Here is a 17,705-nt window from a genome sequence, read left to right on the forward strand (position 1 = left end):
ACAGAGCCCAGGCTGCCATTACAGCAAGAAAAGCATCAACATCATCAAGAGGGTGAAAGTAAACCTAAAGATTCCTAAAACTGTGTCCACCACATCTTCTTCCTTTTGTCACTTATTCTGCACCTCCTTGAATCTTGACCCTGGCCATCAGTGGTCATCCCACCCATTCAAACCCAAGTTCAAGATTGTTCATTATTCTCACTAAAGCCAAAGTTTCACCTTTTTCTGATTTTTCACGATCACAATTTTCCTCTTACAATTTCTGTGCCAACTTCTGATCCAAAATTAATTTCATATGTTTATGTCCATTCTGCTTAAATTGGATTCCTCAAATCAACTAATTTTGATCTGCCATAGCTCATAATCTCTCTCTACCACCTCACTAAATTCATTTGATGACTGTATCACATTTCTAACCTTGATAACTGCAGAACTTGCCAACTTTTTGTCAAGAAAAACTAAATCTATTAACTTTTAACTTCTTCATTAGAGACCCTCCTGATTCTTGGCAAACTAAAATTGTGGTGTTTACACAAGTCTGGTACTTTGCTCATAACATTTAGATGAATTGTCTGTCACTGTCAAGGACATCTGTCAACGCCTTTTCCAGGCTCTGGTCCATGTACTTTTAAACAATTCACCATCATATGACCTTTCACCAAAACTACGGATATCCAATTTCCTCTCAAGTTACTTTCTCTGCTGCAGCTGATGGATCACCCTCGATTCATTTTCTATTAACTCAGGATTCTCCTGAGTTCTGTCCTCTCTCCCACTTTGTTCTTTCTTCATACCAATGACTTCACCTCTTCATCATCCAAGTCTGTCCATTATTTTGCTGATGATTGCACTTTACATTAATAAATATCTTTCAGATTGAATATCCACAGTATGCACAATCTTTATTTGTTTTCTAGTGCATTGCTTGAAATACCATATTGCTTTCACATGCATTGTTGAGACAGTGACCACAAATTAAACTTCACACCTGCCCCATTGCTAAAGATGATTCCATGAAGCTCCATTTCCCCTCTCGTACCAAACACTGATTTTCTCCTCAACGCTTGCAACTCTGAATAGAGCTTAAGTCCATCCGAGAATTGAATACTACTCAATACCTGGGCAGGTGCTTCTCACACCTTTTACACTGTCCTGGTTATAGTTATAGAAAATGAATGTTTAGTTTGCTAGGCAATCTGTCTCACCACTAGCTTCCAACTTCACTTCTCAGTTCAATCTTTCTTGTCTCTTAGTTTATAAACACAGCGTTCCACTCAAATTTATTTGTCCCTCCAAGCTCCAAATATTTTAACCAACCGACTCTTCTTCCTCACTGCATCCTGACCATGCTGAAATTGAGACTCCCTGGTACAATTCCGCCACCAGGGTATTTTTCCAGGGACGAGCTGGGAAACGGATTGGCTGTCCGCTGAATGGAGGCAGGCAGCCCGTTAACATTGCTGAAGCCCCAATTAGAGGCAATTTTGGGCCTCTCCACCATTTTACAGCAGGCGGAATGTTTTCCCCCACCGCATGTGGAGGCTGCCAGCTCAATGGAGGCAGCCTCCCTGCAGCAGGCCGTGGGCCATTGGAGCTGGAGACTCCATGCCGTGGAGAGGGGGCTGCATTAATGAAAGGCAGCAATCACAGCCAAGACTGACCCATCAGGGGGGTTTCATTTCCATCCCGATTCACCTACTAGTCTGGATGCTGGTTATTTGATAATTGATGGGCAAGCCAGTGAAGGCGCCTCCATGTTGTGCCCTCGTTGTGTCCAACCTGCCTCAGCAGCACCCACCTCTCCTTCTGGGGTTGCGGAGGCTCTAGATCTACTGGCCACTTGATTGCACTGGCAGCATTGGCAGCCTTCCCACTGTCCTTACTAGGTCAGCGAGCACAGAAGTGGCCAATTAGGAGGCCCTTCTGGCAAGATTGCTGAGCTGGTCTCACCGCTGGATTGCAGGCCCAGGACCCCCATTTGGTCCTGACGTCGGGGTCCCCAAAGCTTGTGGCAAAATCCAGCCCATTGTGTTGAATAGCATGGTTACAATTAACCATGCTTCTGTTGAGATCTTGGAACTGGGAACACAATATTGAATCAATATAAGAATAGAAATTCTCCTGCAGTCTGTAGCTCTGATAAAAATACTTCTCTTTTATAAAGTACCTTCAGGATAACTGGACTCTTACACTTTTGAGTCAAGGTGCCATATCAAACAGATTGAAATTAAATCTACCCTGAAAAGAGGATAACACCCTGTATTTCAATGATTATAGAAAATGCACGTTTATACCTGGCAGTGTATCGTGACACCACACGTTCTGGCCAGAATGGAAATGATTAGGTAATTCCCCCAGCAACCACCCTTTATTGCTGTAAATAACTGTGATTAATTTTATGGATTATAATTTGTATTTTGCTGGACCTGCTTTTATCAGGGAACTGTTGTAGTTTCACTCATGACTTCAGTTTGCTGTAGTTGGTAGAGTCTTTATTTAAATTGAGGGTTTGCAGGGTTAGTAAATTCGGTTTACTATTTGCTTGGTAAAATAGACTTTGTTTGCATAACCACTCTGTTTAAACAGTCTGTGCAAGATCCACTCTGCCTGTAACTCATTGGCTGAAACAATGGTGCCAATACATCGCAATTTTATTGGTTCATGTTAAACTGAGTGCCAGTTTCCAAAAGAACTCATGCAAGGTATTACCTGAGTGTGCGACCGTCACATTTTCTAACATTTAAACAATAGACAGATTTCTGGTCTCTGAGGGGATCAAGCGATATGGGGAACAGGCAGGAAAGTGGAGTTGAGACAGAAAATCAGCCATGATCATATTGAATGGTGGGGCAGGCTTGAGGGACCAGATGATCTAGTCCTGCTCCTATTTCTTGTGTAAAGGAATGGGGTTGGTGCACTGCGACTGTGTCGCTGCGTATAGTGCATTATAGTTAAAACTTGGAAAAAAGACTGCAGCATATTTTCTGAATGGAGTTAGAAATGGTCACCAAACATGAACAAAATGACCGAAGGGGTTAACGGTCACCCAGTTTATTCTCAGCATCAGACCCAGGGCAGATCAGGTGGCTGTAAAGAACCTTTAAATGAACAGCGTCCTATGATTCCTGTTAAATGATTCATTTTTATGGAGCATAAATGCTTGACAAAAAAATCCTAATATTGGAAAAATAAAACTCCAAATAACTCAATTCAAATGACTCAAAAGCAAAATACTGCAGATGCTGGAAAGCTGAAATAACAACAAAGTGCTGGAAATACTCAGCAGGTCTGGCAGCATCTGTGGAGAGAGAAACAGAGTTAACAATTCAGGTCTGTGACCTTTGGAATATATTCCTTTCAAAAAGGTCACAGACTTGAAACATTAACTCTGTTTCTCTCTCCACAGATGCTGCCAGACCTGCTGAGTATTTCCAGCACTTTCTGTTTTTATTTCAATTCAAATTATATTAGTCACACATTTGAATATTTATTATCTGTGACCTTGTTTTGTTTTATTCCATCTTGGGTTTATTCAGGCTTGGGCTGATAAGTGGCAAGTAACATTCGCGACACACAAATGCCAGGCAATGACCATCTCCAACAAGATAGAATCTAACCATTGCCCCTTGACATTCAATGACATTACCATCGCTGAATCCCCCACTATCAACATCCTAGGGGCTACCAATGACCAGAAACTGAACTGGAGTAGCCATATAAATACCGTGGCTACAAGAGCAGGTCAGAGGCTAGGAATCCTGCGGCGAGTAATTCACCTCCTGACTCCCTACAGCCTGTCCACCATCTACAAGGCACAAGTTAGGAGTGTGGTGGAATAATCTCCACTTGCCTGGATGGGTGCAGCTCCAACAACACTCAAGAAACTCGACACCATCCAGGACAAAGCAGCCTGCTTGATTGGCACCCCATCTACAAACATTCACTCCCTCCACCACCGACGCACAGTGGCAGCCGTGTGTACCATCTACAAGATGCACTGCAGCAACGCACCAAGGCTCCTTAGACAGCACCTTCCAAACCCGCGACCTCTACCAACTAGAAGGACAAATGCATGGGAACACCACCACCTGCAAGTTCCCCTCCAAGTCACACACCATCCTGATTTGGAACTATATCGCCGTTCCTTCACTGTCGCTGGGTCAAAATCCTGGAACTCCCTTCCTAACAGCACTGTGGGTGTACCTACACCACATGGACTGCAGCGGTTCAAGAAGGCAGCTCACCACCACCTTCTCAAGGGCAATTAGGGATGGGCAATAAATGCTGGATTAGCCAGCAACGCCCACATCCCATGAATGAATTTTTTAAAAATGCAATATTAATAATAAAGCAACAGAGCCAACCACCTCCTGGCTATTACTAATTTGTTGATTTATACCAGTTTGCAGCCCATGCTTCAGACTATTTCGATTGACAATTGTGCAGCCTTTGAATCCCAGAACCGCAGTTATCCACAGGGATAACCTTGACTCTTCACAGCTGAAGGATCTCATTCCCCCTGCAGCAGATTCCTGTCTCTCGCTGTATTTCCAGCATCTTTAGTTAGTGCAAGAGCAGGCAGTGGAAACGAGGCTCCTCGACCCCCCATCCCATCCCCGTCATTTAAGCAAATTGCAGCCCTGAGCTCAGTGCCGACCCCTGCCTGGTGCACAGGGAAGCTGCTGCATCGACCAGTGAGTCCCAGATCTTAACTTTTGACGCGGGCGAGGGTGAAATGTGGTGGCGCTTGTTACTTGTGTGAAGTTTGAGATGCGGTGGGAGGCGGATTGCTGGCCGGGTATTGCCAATGCTTTGCTCCCAGGTGATGTGCAGACTGAGTGGTCCAGCGCTCCGAGCGCTGCCACGTGGATCTTGTTTTGGCACCGGCCGCAGTCTCGGATCACAAACCCAGGAGGGAGTCACCAGGTGGACAGTGTGAGCAGCCGAGCAGCGAGCTCCACCAGAGACCCGCAATTGCTTAAATGGTTCAATCCCACCCCCGATCAAACCCTTCCCCACCCACCTCCATCCCTCCCCTTACCCGCTACCCCTCTCCCTCCCTCCCTGCACACTTCCCCTCCCTCTCCTTCTTCCCCTTCCTCCCGCTGCCCCTCCCCCTTCCTCCCACTCCGTCTCCCCTCCCCCTCCGTTCCCCTCCCTCCCCTTATCTCCCCTTCCCCTCCCCCCCTTATCTCCCCTTCCCCTCCCCCCCTTATCTCCCCTTCCCTCCTCTGTCCTTCCCCCTTCCCTCCTCCTCCCCCCTCCTGACCTACTCCACCTCCCCCCCACCCCCTTCCCCCTCCCCTCCTCCCCTCCTCTCCCCCCTCCTCTCCCCCCCTCCTCCCCCTCTTCCCTCCCCCCTCCTCTCCCCCCTCCTCATCCCCCCCTCCTCCCCTCCTCATCCCCCCCTCCTCCCCCCTCCTCCCCTCCTCATCCCCCCTCCTCTTCCCCCTCCTCTTCCCCCCCTCCTCCCCCTCCTCATCCCCCCTCCTCTTCCCCCTCCTCTTTCCCCCCCTCCTCCCCCTCCTCATCCCCTCCTCATCCCCCTCCTCTTCCCCCTCCTCTTCCCCCCTCCTCCCCCTCCTCTTCCCCTCCTCTTCCCCCCTCCTCCCCCTCCTCTTCCCCCTCCTCCCCCTCCTCCCCCTCCTCTTCCCCCCTCCTCCCCCTCCTCCCCCCTCCTCCCCCTCCTCCCCCCTCCTCCCCCTCCTCCCCCTCCTCTTCCCCCTCCTCTTACCCCTCCTCCCCCTCCTCCCCTTCCTCCCACCCCCTCCTCCCCCTCCTCTTCCCCCCTCCTCCCCCTCCTCCCCTCCTCTTCCCCCCTCCTCCCCCTCCTCTTCCCCCCTCCTCCCCTCCTCTTTCCCCCTGCCTCCCCCTCCTCTTCCCCCCTCCTCCCCCTCCTCTTCCCCCTTCTCTTCCCCCCTCCTCCTCCCCCTCCTCTTCCCCCCTCCTCCTCCCCCCTCCTCCCCTCCTCTTCCCCCTCCTCCTCCCCCCTCCTCCTCCCCCCTCCTCTTCCCCCCTCCTCTTCCCCCCCTCCTCCCCTTCCCCTCCTCCCCTCCTCTTCCCCCCTCCTCCCCCTCCTCTTCCCCCCTCCTCCCCTCCTCTTCCCCCCTATTCCCCCCTCCTCCCCCCTATTCCCCCCTCCCCCCCTCCTCTTCCCCCCTCCCCCCCTCCTCTTCCCCCCTCCTCCTCTTCCCCCCTCCTCCCCTCCTCTTCCCCCCTCCTCCCCCTCCTTCCCCCCCTCCTCCCCCTCCTTCCCCCCCTCTTCCCCCCTCCTCCTCCCCCTCCTCTCCCTCCTCTTCCCCCCCTCCTCCTCCTCCCCCCTCCTCCTCCCCCCTCCTCCCCCTCCTCTTCCCCCCTCCTCCCCCTCCTCTTCCCCCCTCCTCCCCTCCTCTTCCCCCCTCCCCCCTCCTCTTCCCCCCTCCTCCCCCTCCTCTTCCCCCCCTCCTCCCCTCCTCTTCCCCCCTCCTCCCCCTCCTTCCCCCCCTCTTCCCCCCCCTCCTCCCCCTCCTCTTCCCCCCCTCCTCCCCCTCCTCCCCCCTCCTCCCCCTCCTCCCCCCTCCTCCCCCCTCCTCTTCCCCCCTCCTCCCCCCCTCCTCTTCCCCCCTCCTCCCCCCCTCCTCTTCCCCCCCTCCTCTTCCCCCCTTTCCTCCCCCTCCTGTCCCCCCCTCCTCCCCCCTCCTGTCCCCCCTCCTCCCCCCTCCTCTTCCCCCCTTTCCTCCCCCTCCTGTCCCCCCTCCTCCCCCTCCTCTCCCCCCTCCTCCCCTCCTCCCCCTCCTCTTCCCCCCCTCCTCCCCCTCCTCCCACCTCCTCTTCCCCCCCTCCTCCCCCTCCCTCCTTACCCCCCTCCTCCCCCTCCTCTTCCCGCCCTCCTCTTCCCCTCCTCTTCCCCCCTCCTCCCCTCCTCTTCCCCCCTCCTCCCCCTCCTCTTCCCCCCTCCTCTTCCCCCTCCTTCCCTCCTCTTCCCCCCCTCCCTCTTCCCCCTCCTCCCCCCCTCCTACCCCCCTCCTCCCCCTCCTCTTCCCCCCCTCCTCTTCCCCCCTCCTCTTCCCCCCTCCTCTTCCCCCCTCCTCCCCTCCTCTTCCCCCTCCTCTTCCCCCCCTCCTCCCCCTCCCCTCCTCCCCCTCCTCTTCCCCCCTCCTCCCCTCCTCTTCCCCCCTCCTCTTCCCCCCCTCCTCCCCCTCCCCTCCTCCCCCTCCTCTTCCCCCCCTCCTCCCCCTCCTCTTCCCCCCTCCTCCCCTCCTCTTCCCCCCTATTCCCCCCTCCTCCCCCTCCTCTTCCCCCCTCCTCCCCCTCCTCTTCCCCCCTCCTCCCCCTCCTCTTCCCCCCTCCTCCCCCTCCTCTCCCCCCCTCCTCCCCCTCTCTCTTCCCCCCCTCCTCCCCCTCCTCTTCCCCCCCTCCTCCCCCTCCTTCCCCCCCTCTTCCCCCCTCCTCCTCCCCTCCTCTTCCCCCCCTCCTCCCACTCCTCCCCCTCCTCTTCCCCCCTCCTCTCCCTCCTGCTTCCCCCCCTCCTCCTCCCCCCTCCTTCTCCCCCCTCCTCCCCCTCCTCTTCCCCCTTCCTCCCCCTCCTCTTCCCCCCCTCCTCTTCCCCCCCTCCTCCCCTCCTCTTCCCCCCCTCCTCCTCCCCCCCTCCTCCCCCCTCCTCCCCCCCTCCTCCTCCCCCCCTCCTCCCCCCTCCTCCCCCCCTCCTCTTCCCCCCTCCTCCCCCCTCCTCTTCCCCCCCTCCTCCCCCCCTCCTCTTCCCCCCTCCTCCCCCTCCTCTTCCCCCCTCCTGTCCCCCCTCCTCCCCCCTCCTCTTCCCCCCTTTCCTCCCCCTCCTGTCCCCCCTCCTCCCCCTCCTCTTCCCCCTCCTCCCCCTCCTCTTCCCCCCTCCTCCCTCCTCCCCCTCCTCTTCCCCCCCTCCTCCCCCTCCTCTTCCCCCCCTCCTCCCCTCCTCTTCCCCCCTCCTCCCCCTCCTCTTCCCGCCCTCCTCTTCCCCTCCTCTTCCCCCCTCCTCCCCCTCCTCTTCCCCCCCTCCTCCCCCTCCTCTTCCCGCCCTCCTCTTCCCCTCCTCTTCCCCCTCCTCCCTCCTCTTCCCCCCCTCCTCCCCCCTCCTCTTCCCCCCTCCTCTTCCCCCCTCCTCCCCTCCTCTTCCCCCCCTCCTCTTCCCCCCCTCCTCCCCCCCTCCTCCCCCTCTTCCCCCTCCTCTTCCCCCCCTCCTCTTCCCCCTCCTCTTCCCCCCTCCTCTTCCCCCCTCCTCCCCTCCTCTTCCCCCCTCCTCCCCCTCCTCTTCCCCCCTCCTCCCCCTCCTCTTCCCCCCTCCTCCCCCTCCTCTTCCCCCCTCCTCTTCCCCCCCTCCTCCCCCCCTCCTCCCCCTCTCCTCTTCCCCCTCCTCTTCCCCCCTCCTCTTCCCCCCCTCCTCCCCCTCCTCTTCCCCCCCTCCTCCCCCCTCCTCTTCCCCCCCTCCTCCCCCCTCCTCTTCCCCCTCCTCTTCCCCCTTCCTCTTCCCCCCTTCCTCTTCCCCCCCTCCTCTTCCCCCCTCCTCTTCCCCCCCTCCTCTTCCCCCCCTCCTCTTCCCCCTCCTCTTCCCCCCCTCCTCTTCCCCTCCTCTTCCCCCCTCCTCTTCCCCTCCTCTTCCCCCCCTCCTCTTCCCCCCTCCTCCCTCCTCCTCCCCCCTCCTCCCCCTCCTCCTCCCCCCCGTTCCCGTCCCCCTCCTCCCCCCGTTCCCCCTGCCCCCTCCTCCCTCCCGTTCCCCCCCACCCCCTCCCCTCCCCCTACTCTCCCCCATCCTCCTACCCCCTCTTTTGCCACACTCCCAACACCCCCCCCCCTCCCCACTGTACTGTCTGAGGCCAGAATTCATCTCCTAGCAGCACGAGTCAGGCTGTATATGAATTCTATCAGCTCATTGGGAAACGTATGAATTATGTTGAATAAATTCCATTCGAAAGTAAAACAAAATTCAGATGGAAGAGCTTTCCTCCTCTAATGGGTACAATTCAGGCTTTAAATATATTTATCTAATAGAAAATGTAAAGAAAATAAACTCAACTTTTAACCTAATTTCCTGCAGTGTTTTTGCAACAATTTTGTTAGGGTTCTGGATTTACATTGCCTTTTTCTGGGGGGGATCTCTATCGCCATGTTTTTGTCTGAACCTGCTGATTTCAAGGTTGCGAAATCTTTTCATTTTTTAATTCCAGTGACCTTATTTCTGCTGCTCTGTTTCCCATTTCTGTGTAACTGGCAAAAAGTAACAGATCAGCGGCCCCCACCCATGGGCGAGAAAGTTTAATTGCCTTGTCCAACATTATTAGAAACTGAGAGAATATAATCTGCCAGATAGATTCCAGGGCGCAGACGTCTCTGCAAATACACCATCAAAACAAATCTTTTAAAAAGGGGCAAAAAGGAACAAATAGACGTTTGTTTCCGCTGATGACTTTAACCTAATGTCTGGTCTTTTGAAGAGATCATTCATCGGGCTGCTCAGTTTGGAGGTGGTTGTTTGGGATGTTATATCGTGATTTGCTTGAACATTGTGGCAGGAGAGAGAGAGGCTGGAGTGGAGAGATAGTTTATCCTCAATTTGGACAAAAACATGAGCCAAATCCTTGAAAGTTACTTCTGATAGGATTCTACAGCGGCTAAGGTAAGTTAAGTCCTGTAGGTGTTTGTAACTGACGGGCTGCTGCTTTATTTTAACCCTTTATTGTACGGTAGCATTTGTTGAAAGTCCTTAAGTGAAAGGTTTGAAGTACAGAAAGTGGGAGTTTTGACTCAAGAATGCACTCACAACACAGCCAAGCCGGAATTTTAAGAGAAAGTGTGCCTCTATATAATATATATAAATTGGCCTGTGTTACATTCACAGGGAAAAAACTCCTCACCCCAACTCCTATCTCTGACCGAAAGTCGGATTGATTCAATTGGTGGGGAGACAGCCACAATTTCGAATAATGTTTGGTTTTGTATTCTCCAACTTGGGGCTGTTGCATTTCACGTGCGGTACACTTTATTTCGTCTCACATGCTGAAATACAGTCAGCTTTTTTTTATTATTTTAAGGAAACATCCTGATGCAATCGAATTTGTGGTTTCCTGAGCTGACTTATTTAATTAAACAGTGCGGAAAACCTCCAGTACAGCAATGATTAATGGCCGCCCATGCACTGAGCCACATAAAGACTGCAATTATATAGGGTCGGCATGACATGAAGAAATTCTGAAGTGCCAAAGTGCACAGCCTGACAGTTGTCCCTGTGTCACCAAACCTCTTGTCAATCTCCTGTTACATTTCAGGTGCTCTCCACCTGAGGTTTTCTCTCAGGTGAATAGAAATAACAGCCAGCATAATTCCTGAACTCAACATCGCTGTCACTTATTCCGGAAGTATTTTTTAAAAAAACAACAAATCTTTCAGCGCAGTTTTCTACTTTTTCGAGAATTTGCAGTGCAGGTGAATTCAGATGAAGTTGTATCACTATTTCCTGTTATCTACATTTTCTAATTCGAAATTTGCCTTCTCATTGCTCTCGTTAATCGCACAAAATTGCAACTGAACCAGTGGTCTGGCAACCTTTATCCCTGGAGTCTTTTTTTAAATGCCTAAAATAAAAACTATTGGGAGCCGCAAGTTGAAAATTCAGCATTTCTAAACCAAATACTTGTCAGATTTTCAAGTGTGACTGGTAGAATGCATAATTTGCATATATAATGAACAAAATACATGTTGAACTTGTCACAATAGAAAAAAAATCAAAATTAAATATACCTAACTCTGAATTATTGTGTATTTTGACCTTTTTACTTTAATGTTGTCATCTTTAAAACAAACTTTAACTTTAATGTGTAGAATTAAGATTTTTTCAGCTATTGATTCTTGTGATAATAAAAGCTTCTAAAAGCACATTCAGTATAATTTATTACCTCAGCTAGATTCGAAACAATAATGGTTTTAACCATGAAATTTGTTCCTTGAATAAAAGGCATGATCTCTAACCGTGGTGTAGCTATACCATGTTATCAGGTTTATGCAGGGTTATGGGGAGAAGCTGGGGAAATGGCACTAGGTCAATTGCTCATTGGGAGAGCCAGTGGAGACACGATGGACTCCTTCTGCACTGTAACAGAAGAAATTTAGAGAACAATGTTTCTCGTTTAAATAATCATTTGGAATTGTAAAGTACAGCATAATGATTAGTCTTCAGCTCCCCAATAAAAACTTTTATTTTTCTTGACTTTTTTGTTTAGGCTTTTTTCATGTTAATGCGATCCAACTGGAAAATATTGGGAGCCACAAATGAGATGCTAAAGAGTTGCCGTGTGCGGCTGCAGAGCTGCAGGTTACTGACCCCTGAACTAGGGCGGCACAGTGGCGCAGTGGTTAGCACCGCAGCCTCACAGCTCCAGGGACCCGGGTTCGATTCCAGGTACTGCCTGTGTGGAGTTTGCAAGTTCTCCCTGTGTCTGCGTGGGTTTTCTCCGGGTGCTCCGGTTTCCTCCCACAAGCCAAAAGACTTGCAGGTTGATAGGTAAATTGGCCATTATAAATTGTCACTAGTGTAGGTAGGTGGTAGGGAAATATAGGGACAGGTGGGGATGTTTGGTAGGAATATGGGATTAGTGTAGGATTAGTATAAATGGGTGGTTGATGTTCGGCACAGACTCGGTGGGTCGAAGGGCCTGTTTCAGTGCTGTATCTCTAATCTAATCTAAACACTAACGATTGTCAATCTTCACAGAATAACCCTTAATCAAATCAAAAAGTGCTGGAGATAGTCAGCAGGTCAGGCGGCATCTGTGCTGAGAAACAGAGCTGATGGGCTCGATCTTCCTGGCCCTGTGGATACGGGCTTGGAGGCGTGTGGCTGGAAAATAGAGGGGAGCCGCTCCGGGACGCCTCCCTGATGCATGCCTGGGGACTTTTAGGGGGCGGGCGGAGAAGTGGATTGACTGCTTGCACCAGAGGCAGGCAGCCAATTAAGATGAGTCCCCTGCTCCGAGGGGACTCACCAGCTTCCATCCTCACTAGTTTTTAATTTCCTGAACTCTTCCCAGGGTGTCTCCATATTGAGGCGGCCTCAAGGTCCCCGACCTGATCGGCAGCGCACACTTCTCCTGGTGTGGCCACAGAGCTGCCGGCCCTCTGATTGGATGGTCAAAACAGAGGCGGCCAATTAGGAGTCCGCCCAGGGAAGACTGCGCTGCTGGACAAGCTGCGGACAAACGCGCGCGGACTCGGGACCCCCATTTGTTCCCGCGTCAGGGTTCCGAGGCCTGTGGTAAATCCAGCCCAACGTTTCGGGTCAATGACCCTTAGTAAGAAGTGGAAGATGTTAGGTATGAACAGCTTTGAAGCAAATGCAGATCCAGTGGAAAGGGGACAGAAAAAGAACAAAGGGAGGGCAAGTGTGATTAAATGACAAAAGGAATGATGGTGCAAGGCAAAAGGGGATGGTAATGTGTCAAGTAAAGAAAGAAAAGGTGAGTCTAGAGGAGGTGTAAGTGGTTACAGCAAAATAGCAGAGGGGGAGGGATGGTAAAGAGGAGAAAGCTCTTGGGCCCGGGACTGAAGGTGCGGACCACCCCACTGGCCATGTACTGATAGGGAATTCTTGCCCCAATCATCATCCCACACCTCCTCCCACTTCCAGTGGATCTGGTGAAGCCACCTTTAATTCCCAGTACTCGCTTCTCCAGTTATCTTTATGTTGTATATATTGACCTTCCATTTACAAATGTTAACTCTTTGATTTTCTGTTCTCATTTACAGATTGGAAATGCAAACTGACAAGAACCTCACAGCCCAATCTGCTCTCAAAGACATTTCCACTGACTACTCAGCTGAGAGGTTTTCACAATGTAGAATATCTTGGGCCCTTAATTTATTGCATTATTTTCAAAAGCATTTGCTTCTTCAAAATAACTCACCTGCATTGCAAGTGACCCCCAGGCATCTCACACCTGAGGACCACCTAGTAGAGAAAAGGAGGAAAGTGTTTGATGGCCCAGGGACAACAAAAGCATTTACAAGTCACCTGGTGTTTTTTGCAGTTTTTGCTTTAGTTGTACTGACTTTGCTTCACTGGGATGGCAAGATTCAGTTATCACAAGGAAAAGATTCCAAAGGTAAGCTAGTCAGTGCCCTCCAGATGGAGCAATGAGAAGGAACGATAGATTACCTACTCTGTAGAGCCATGGTCGACAGCAGAAGTGAGAGATAACATAAAACTAAAGGAAAGAGCACACAAAAGTGCAAAGAATAGTGTGGATCCAGGGGACTGGGAGAGATTTAAAGAACAGCAAAGGATGGCAAACATTGTCAAGGGTGATGTGGGTCCTTTTAAAACTGATGTGGGTAGTACTGTGCAAGAAAATAGCAGATTTGTGACAGCTTCACAGTAGAGGAAGAGGATAATATACCTGACATTTGAGGGAAACTAATAAAGAATGAAGGACTGGAACTCAGTAAAGTTAAAGTAAGCAAGAAAACAGTATTAGAAAAAATAATGGTACTAAAGGCTGACAAATCGGCAGGACCAGATGGTTTCCACCCCAAGGTTTTAAAGGAAGTAGGTGGGGAAATTGGAGATGCTTCAGCCATAAGCTTCCAAAGCTCTCTCTGTACAGGAATTGTTCTTTCAGATTGGAAAATTACAAATGTAATTCTCATTATTTTAAGAAAGATGATAGAAAGAAGCTGGGAAATTATAAACCTGTACACAGGTATGGGGAAGTTTTTGGAATCCACAATTAGGGAGAGAATGACTGAACACTGAGAAATTTGAGCTGATTAGAGAGAGGCAGTAAGGATTTGTAAAGTGTAGGTTATGTCTATTAAGCCTAATTTGATTTTTTTGAGGAAGTAACTAACATAGTAGACAGAGAGGGGAATGTGTATGGATGTAGTTTATCTGGACTTCCAAAAGGTATTTGATAAGCTACCACCTAAGGGACTGTTAGTTGAATTTAAAACCCTTGGAATTGAAAGCAAGTCCCAATAGAATCTGTGCTGGGATCTCAACTATTCTCTATATTTATTAATGACTTTGAAAATACAGTAGAGTCATATATTCAAGTTTTCTGATTGATTGCATAGTGAGAAGTTTGGTGGGAGCATAAAATTACAAAAAGACATTGATAGATTAATTGAGTGGGAAAAACTGTAGCAGATGGATCTCAATGTTGTAAGTGTGAGGTCATCCAATTTGCACAAAAGAAGGATAGATCAGAGTATTTTTAAAATATTGAACTTCTGGGAATAGTGGAGGTCTGAAGAGATTTAAGGGTCCACGTACGCATGTCAAAGTGCTTTCCAGCCAATGAAGTAGTTGTAGTTTAGGAAATATGTCAGTCAATTTGCATACAGCAAACTGCAAACAGCAATGTGAATAATGACCAGATAATCTGTTTTTGTGATGTTAATTGCGGGATAAATATTGGCCAGGACACCAGGAATAACTCCCCTGCTCTTCTTTGAAATAGTGTTATAGGCTCTTTTATTTCTACGTGAGAGGGCAGACAAGGCTTTGGCTTAATATTTCACTTGAAAGACGGCACCTCCAGCATTGCAGTGCTCCTCCAGTACTGCACTGGAGTCAGCCTTGATTTTTGTGCTTAAGTGCCTGGAGTGGGACCTTCTGATTCAGAGACAAGAGTGCTAACAACTGAGCCACAGCTGATACCTTATTTCCAGGGCAAGGGAACATAACTTCAGAATCAGAGCCAGGCCATTCAGGAGAGAAGTTAGAAAGCACTTCTTCACACAAAAGGTGGTAGAAGAGTATAACTCTCTCACAAAAAGCATTATATGTTAGCTCAATTAATAATTTTAAATCTGAGAGTGATAGATTTTTGTTAGCCTAGGAAATGGAGCCAAGGCGGGTAAATGAAATTACAAGGCAAATCAGCCGTGTTCTCATTGAATGGCAGAGGGAGATTCAGGGGCTGAATAGCCTGCTCTTGTTCCTATGTTCTGTTCTTTAAATGATCTTCTACACAACTGTAGGAGGAAACGCCAGCTCCATAAAAAGGACTATGATGGATGTCAGGTGAATTCTTCAAGTGAGAACCAGGCCAAATACAGTAAATTGAGAGGGGAGGTGAAGAGGAAAATAAGACTGGCAAAGAGAGATTATGAGAATGGAATGGCAGTTAAAACAAAAGGGAACCCAAAAAACTTCTCTCAGCACGTAAATAGTAAGAGGTGGGGTGGGGCCTATTTGGGACAAAGAAGGGCAAAGCTAGAATACTTAATGTGTACTTTGTAATGGATGCTGATAAAATATCGGTAGGAGCAAAGTGGTAAAGTTTTTTTTTTACAGATACAGCACTGAAACAGGCCCTTCGGCCCACCGAGTCTGTGCCGACCATCAACCACCCATTTATACTAATCCTACACTAATCCCATATCCCTACCACATCCCCACCTGTCCCTACATTCCCCTACCACCTACCTACACTAGGGGCAATTTACAATGGCCAATTTACCTATCAACCTGCAAGTCTTTGGCTGTGGGAGGAAACCGGAGCACCCAGTGGAAACCCACGCAGACACAGGGAGAACTTGCAAACTCCGCACAGGCAGTACCCAGAACTGAACCCGGGTTGCTGGAGCTGTGATGCTGCAGTGCTAACCACTGCGCCACTGTGCTGCCCGAAGTTAATGGATGAAAATTGATAGGCAGGATGTACTGGAAAAGCTGGCTATGCTTAGAGTGGATAAGGTGCCTAGTCCAAATGGCTTGCATCCCAGGTTGCTCAGCGAAGTGGGGGTGAAGATAGCGGAAGGGCTTGCCATAATCTTCCAATCTTCCCTAGATACAGGGGAGGGGCCAGAGCATTGGAAAGTAGCAAATATGACACCCTTGTTCAAGAAAGGGTGTAAGAACATTCCTAGTAACTACAGACCGTCAGTTTAAAATCAGTGATGGGTAAGGTTTTAGAAACAATAATCAAGGAAAAATTAACTGGCACTTGGGGAAGTTTGAGTTAATTAAGGATAGCCAGCACAGATTTGTAAAAGGCAGATTGTGCTTGACTAATTGAACTTTTTTGATGAAGTAACAGAGAAAGTTGATGAAGGGAATGCAGTGGATGTTGTGTATATATGGATTTTAAGAAAGCATTTGACAAAGTGCCACATAAAAGGCTGTTGACAAAATTGAGTCTCATGGAAGAGGAGGGTCAGTGTCATTGGATAAAAATGGGCATAAGGACATTGGCATGAGTCGTGGTAAATGGTTGTTTTCAGACTGGGGAATGGTAGACAGTGGTGTTCCCCAAGGTTCAGTGCTAGGACCACTGCTATTTTTAATATATATGTAAATGAATTAGATATTGGAATACAGAGTAAAATTTCAAAATTTGCCAGTGATACCAAACTTGGAGGTGTGGTAAACAGTGAGGATACCAATCGATGGCAACAGGGCATAGATAGGCTAGCAGAAGGGCAGACAAGTGGCAGATGGCATTTAATACAGAGAAGTGTGAGGTGATGCATTTTGGGAGACGGGATAGGGAGAGGCACTTTAGACTAAATGGCACAGTTCTAAAGCGTGTGTAGGGACAGACGGACCTGGGGGTTCATGTGCATAGATCTTTGAAGGAGGCAGAACATATTGAGAGAGTAGTTAGCAAAGCGTATGGGATCTTGGGCCTCATAAATTGAGGTATTGAGTACAAAAGCAGGGAAGTAATGCTGAACCTTTATAAAGCTCTATTTAGGCCACAACTACAATATTGCATCCAGTTCTGGTCAACCCACTTTTAAGAAGGATGTGAGAGTGCTTGAGTGGGTGCAGAGGAGATTTACCAGAATGGTTCCAGGAATGAGGGAATTTAGCTGTAAGTTTAGATCGCAGAAGCTGCAGTTGTTCTCCTTGGAGCAAAGCAGGTTGAGATGAGATCTGATAGAGGTGTACAAGATTATGACAGGTTTAGGCAAGGTAGACAAAGAAAAGCTGTTCCCTTTAGCTGCTGGTACAAGGACTAGGGGACACAGATTTATGATTTTAGGCAAGAGATGCAGGGGATGTGAGGAAGAATTTTTTTACACAGCGAGTGGTAATGACCTGGAACTCGCTGCCTACAAGGGTAGAAGCAAAGATGATCAATGATTTCAATAGGAAATTGAATGGGCACTTGAGGAAAATAAACCTGCAGGGTTACAGGGATAGAGTAGAGAAATGGGAGTGACTGGATTGTTCTACAGAGGACCAGCATGTACTTGATGGGCCCATAGTCTCCTTCTGTGCTGTAATGTCTCTATGACTCTTACTCTATGTTTCATTACATGAAAGTGCTGTCATGGTGCTGTTTATAAATGAGGCTGCTTGGTTCCAACTCCCATGTAATACAGCTGGCCCTATCAGACCAGTTTTTTTGACCTGAAGCTAAATGTAAACTGACTAACTACTGATGTTTAACTCCCCGATTGCAAAAGAAAACTTAGATCCCTGCAAGCTGTATGGATGGATAGGTGTCACTGTGGTATGTGGAGGCAGGTGTTGGTGAAGACCTTTGGCTTGTTAAGGTGCAGTTTGTTTTGTTGCTGTGATTTGGACTCTGGCCAAAGGGTGTACTGCATGACCACATCACAGCTGGGGCACACATTCTGTGCTTAGTGTGATGTTCAAGTTTGTGCATCTGCAACAGGATCCCCCACCCTGAGCAATAGACAGGGCAAGAGAAGGCTGTGCATCACTATGGAAACCATGGATGGAGACC

The 17,705-nt window shown here is 49.4% G+C and overlaps 1 protein-coding gene across 3 annotated transcripts in view; it reads left to right on the forward strand.

The window, feature by feature from the left end:
- Window positions 1-9,284: 9,284 nt before the first annotated feature.
- LOC137352386 (inactive cell surface hyaluronidase CEMIP2-like) overlaps window positions 9,285-17,705 on the forward strand; it is a 162,758-nt gene continuing 154,337 nt past the window's right edge. For all 3 annotated transcript variants that reach the window (XM_068017718.1, XM_068017720.1, XM_068017719.1), the window contains exons 1-2: window positions 9,285-9,628; window positions 12,751-13,106. In XM_068017718.1, the coding sequence (XP_067873819.1) occupies window positions 12,758-13,106 (349 nt within the window). In that variant the 5' untranslated portion in view covers window positions 9,285-9,628; window positions 12,751-12,757. The remainder of the gene's footprint in view (window positions 9,629-12,750; window positions 13,107-17,705) is intronic.

The sequence above is a fragment of the Heterodontus francisci genome, chromosome 38 (assembly GCF_036365525.1).
Source record: "Heterodontus francisci isolate sHetFra1 chromosome 38, sHetFra1.hap1, whole genome shotgun sequence".
NCBI classification, from domain to species: Eukaryota; Metazoa; Chordata; class Chondrichthyes; order Heterodontiformes; family Heterodontidae; genus Heterodontus; species Heterodontus francisci.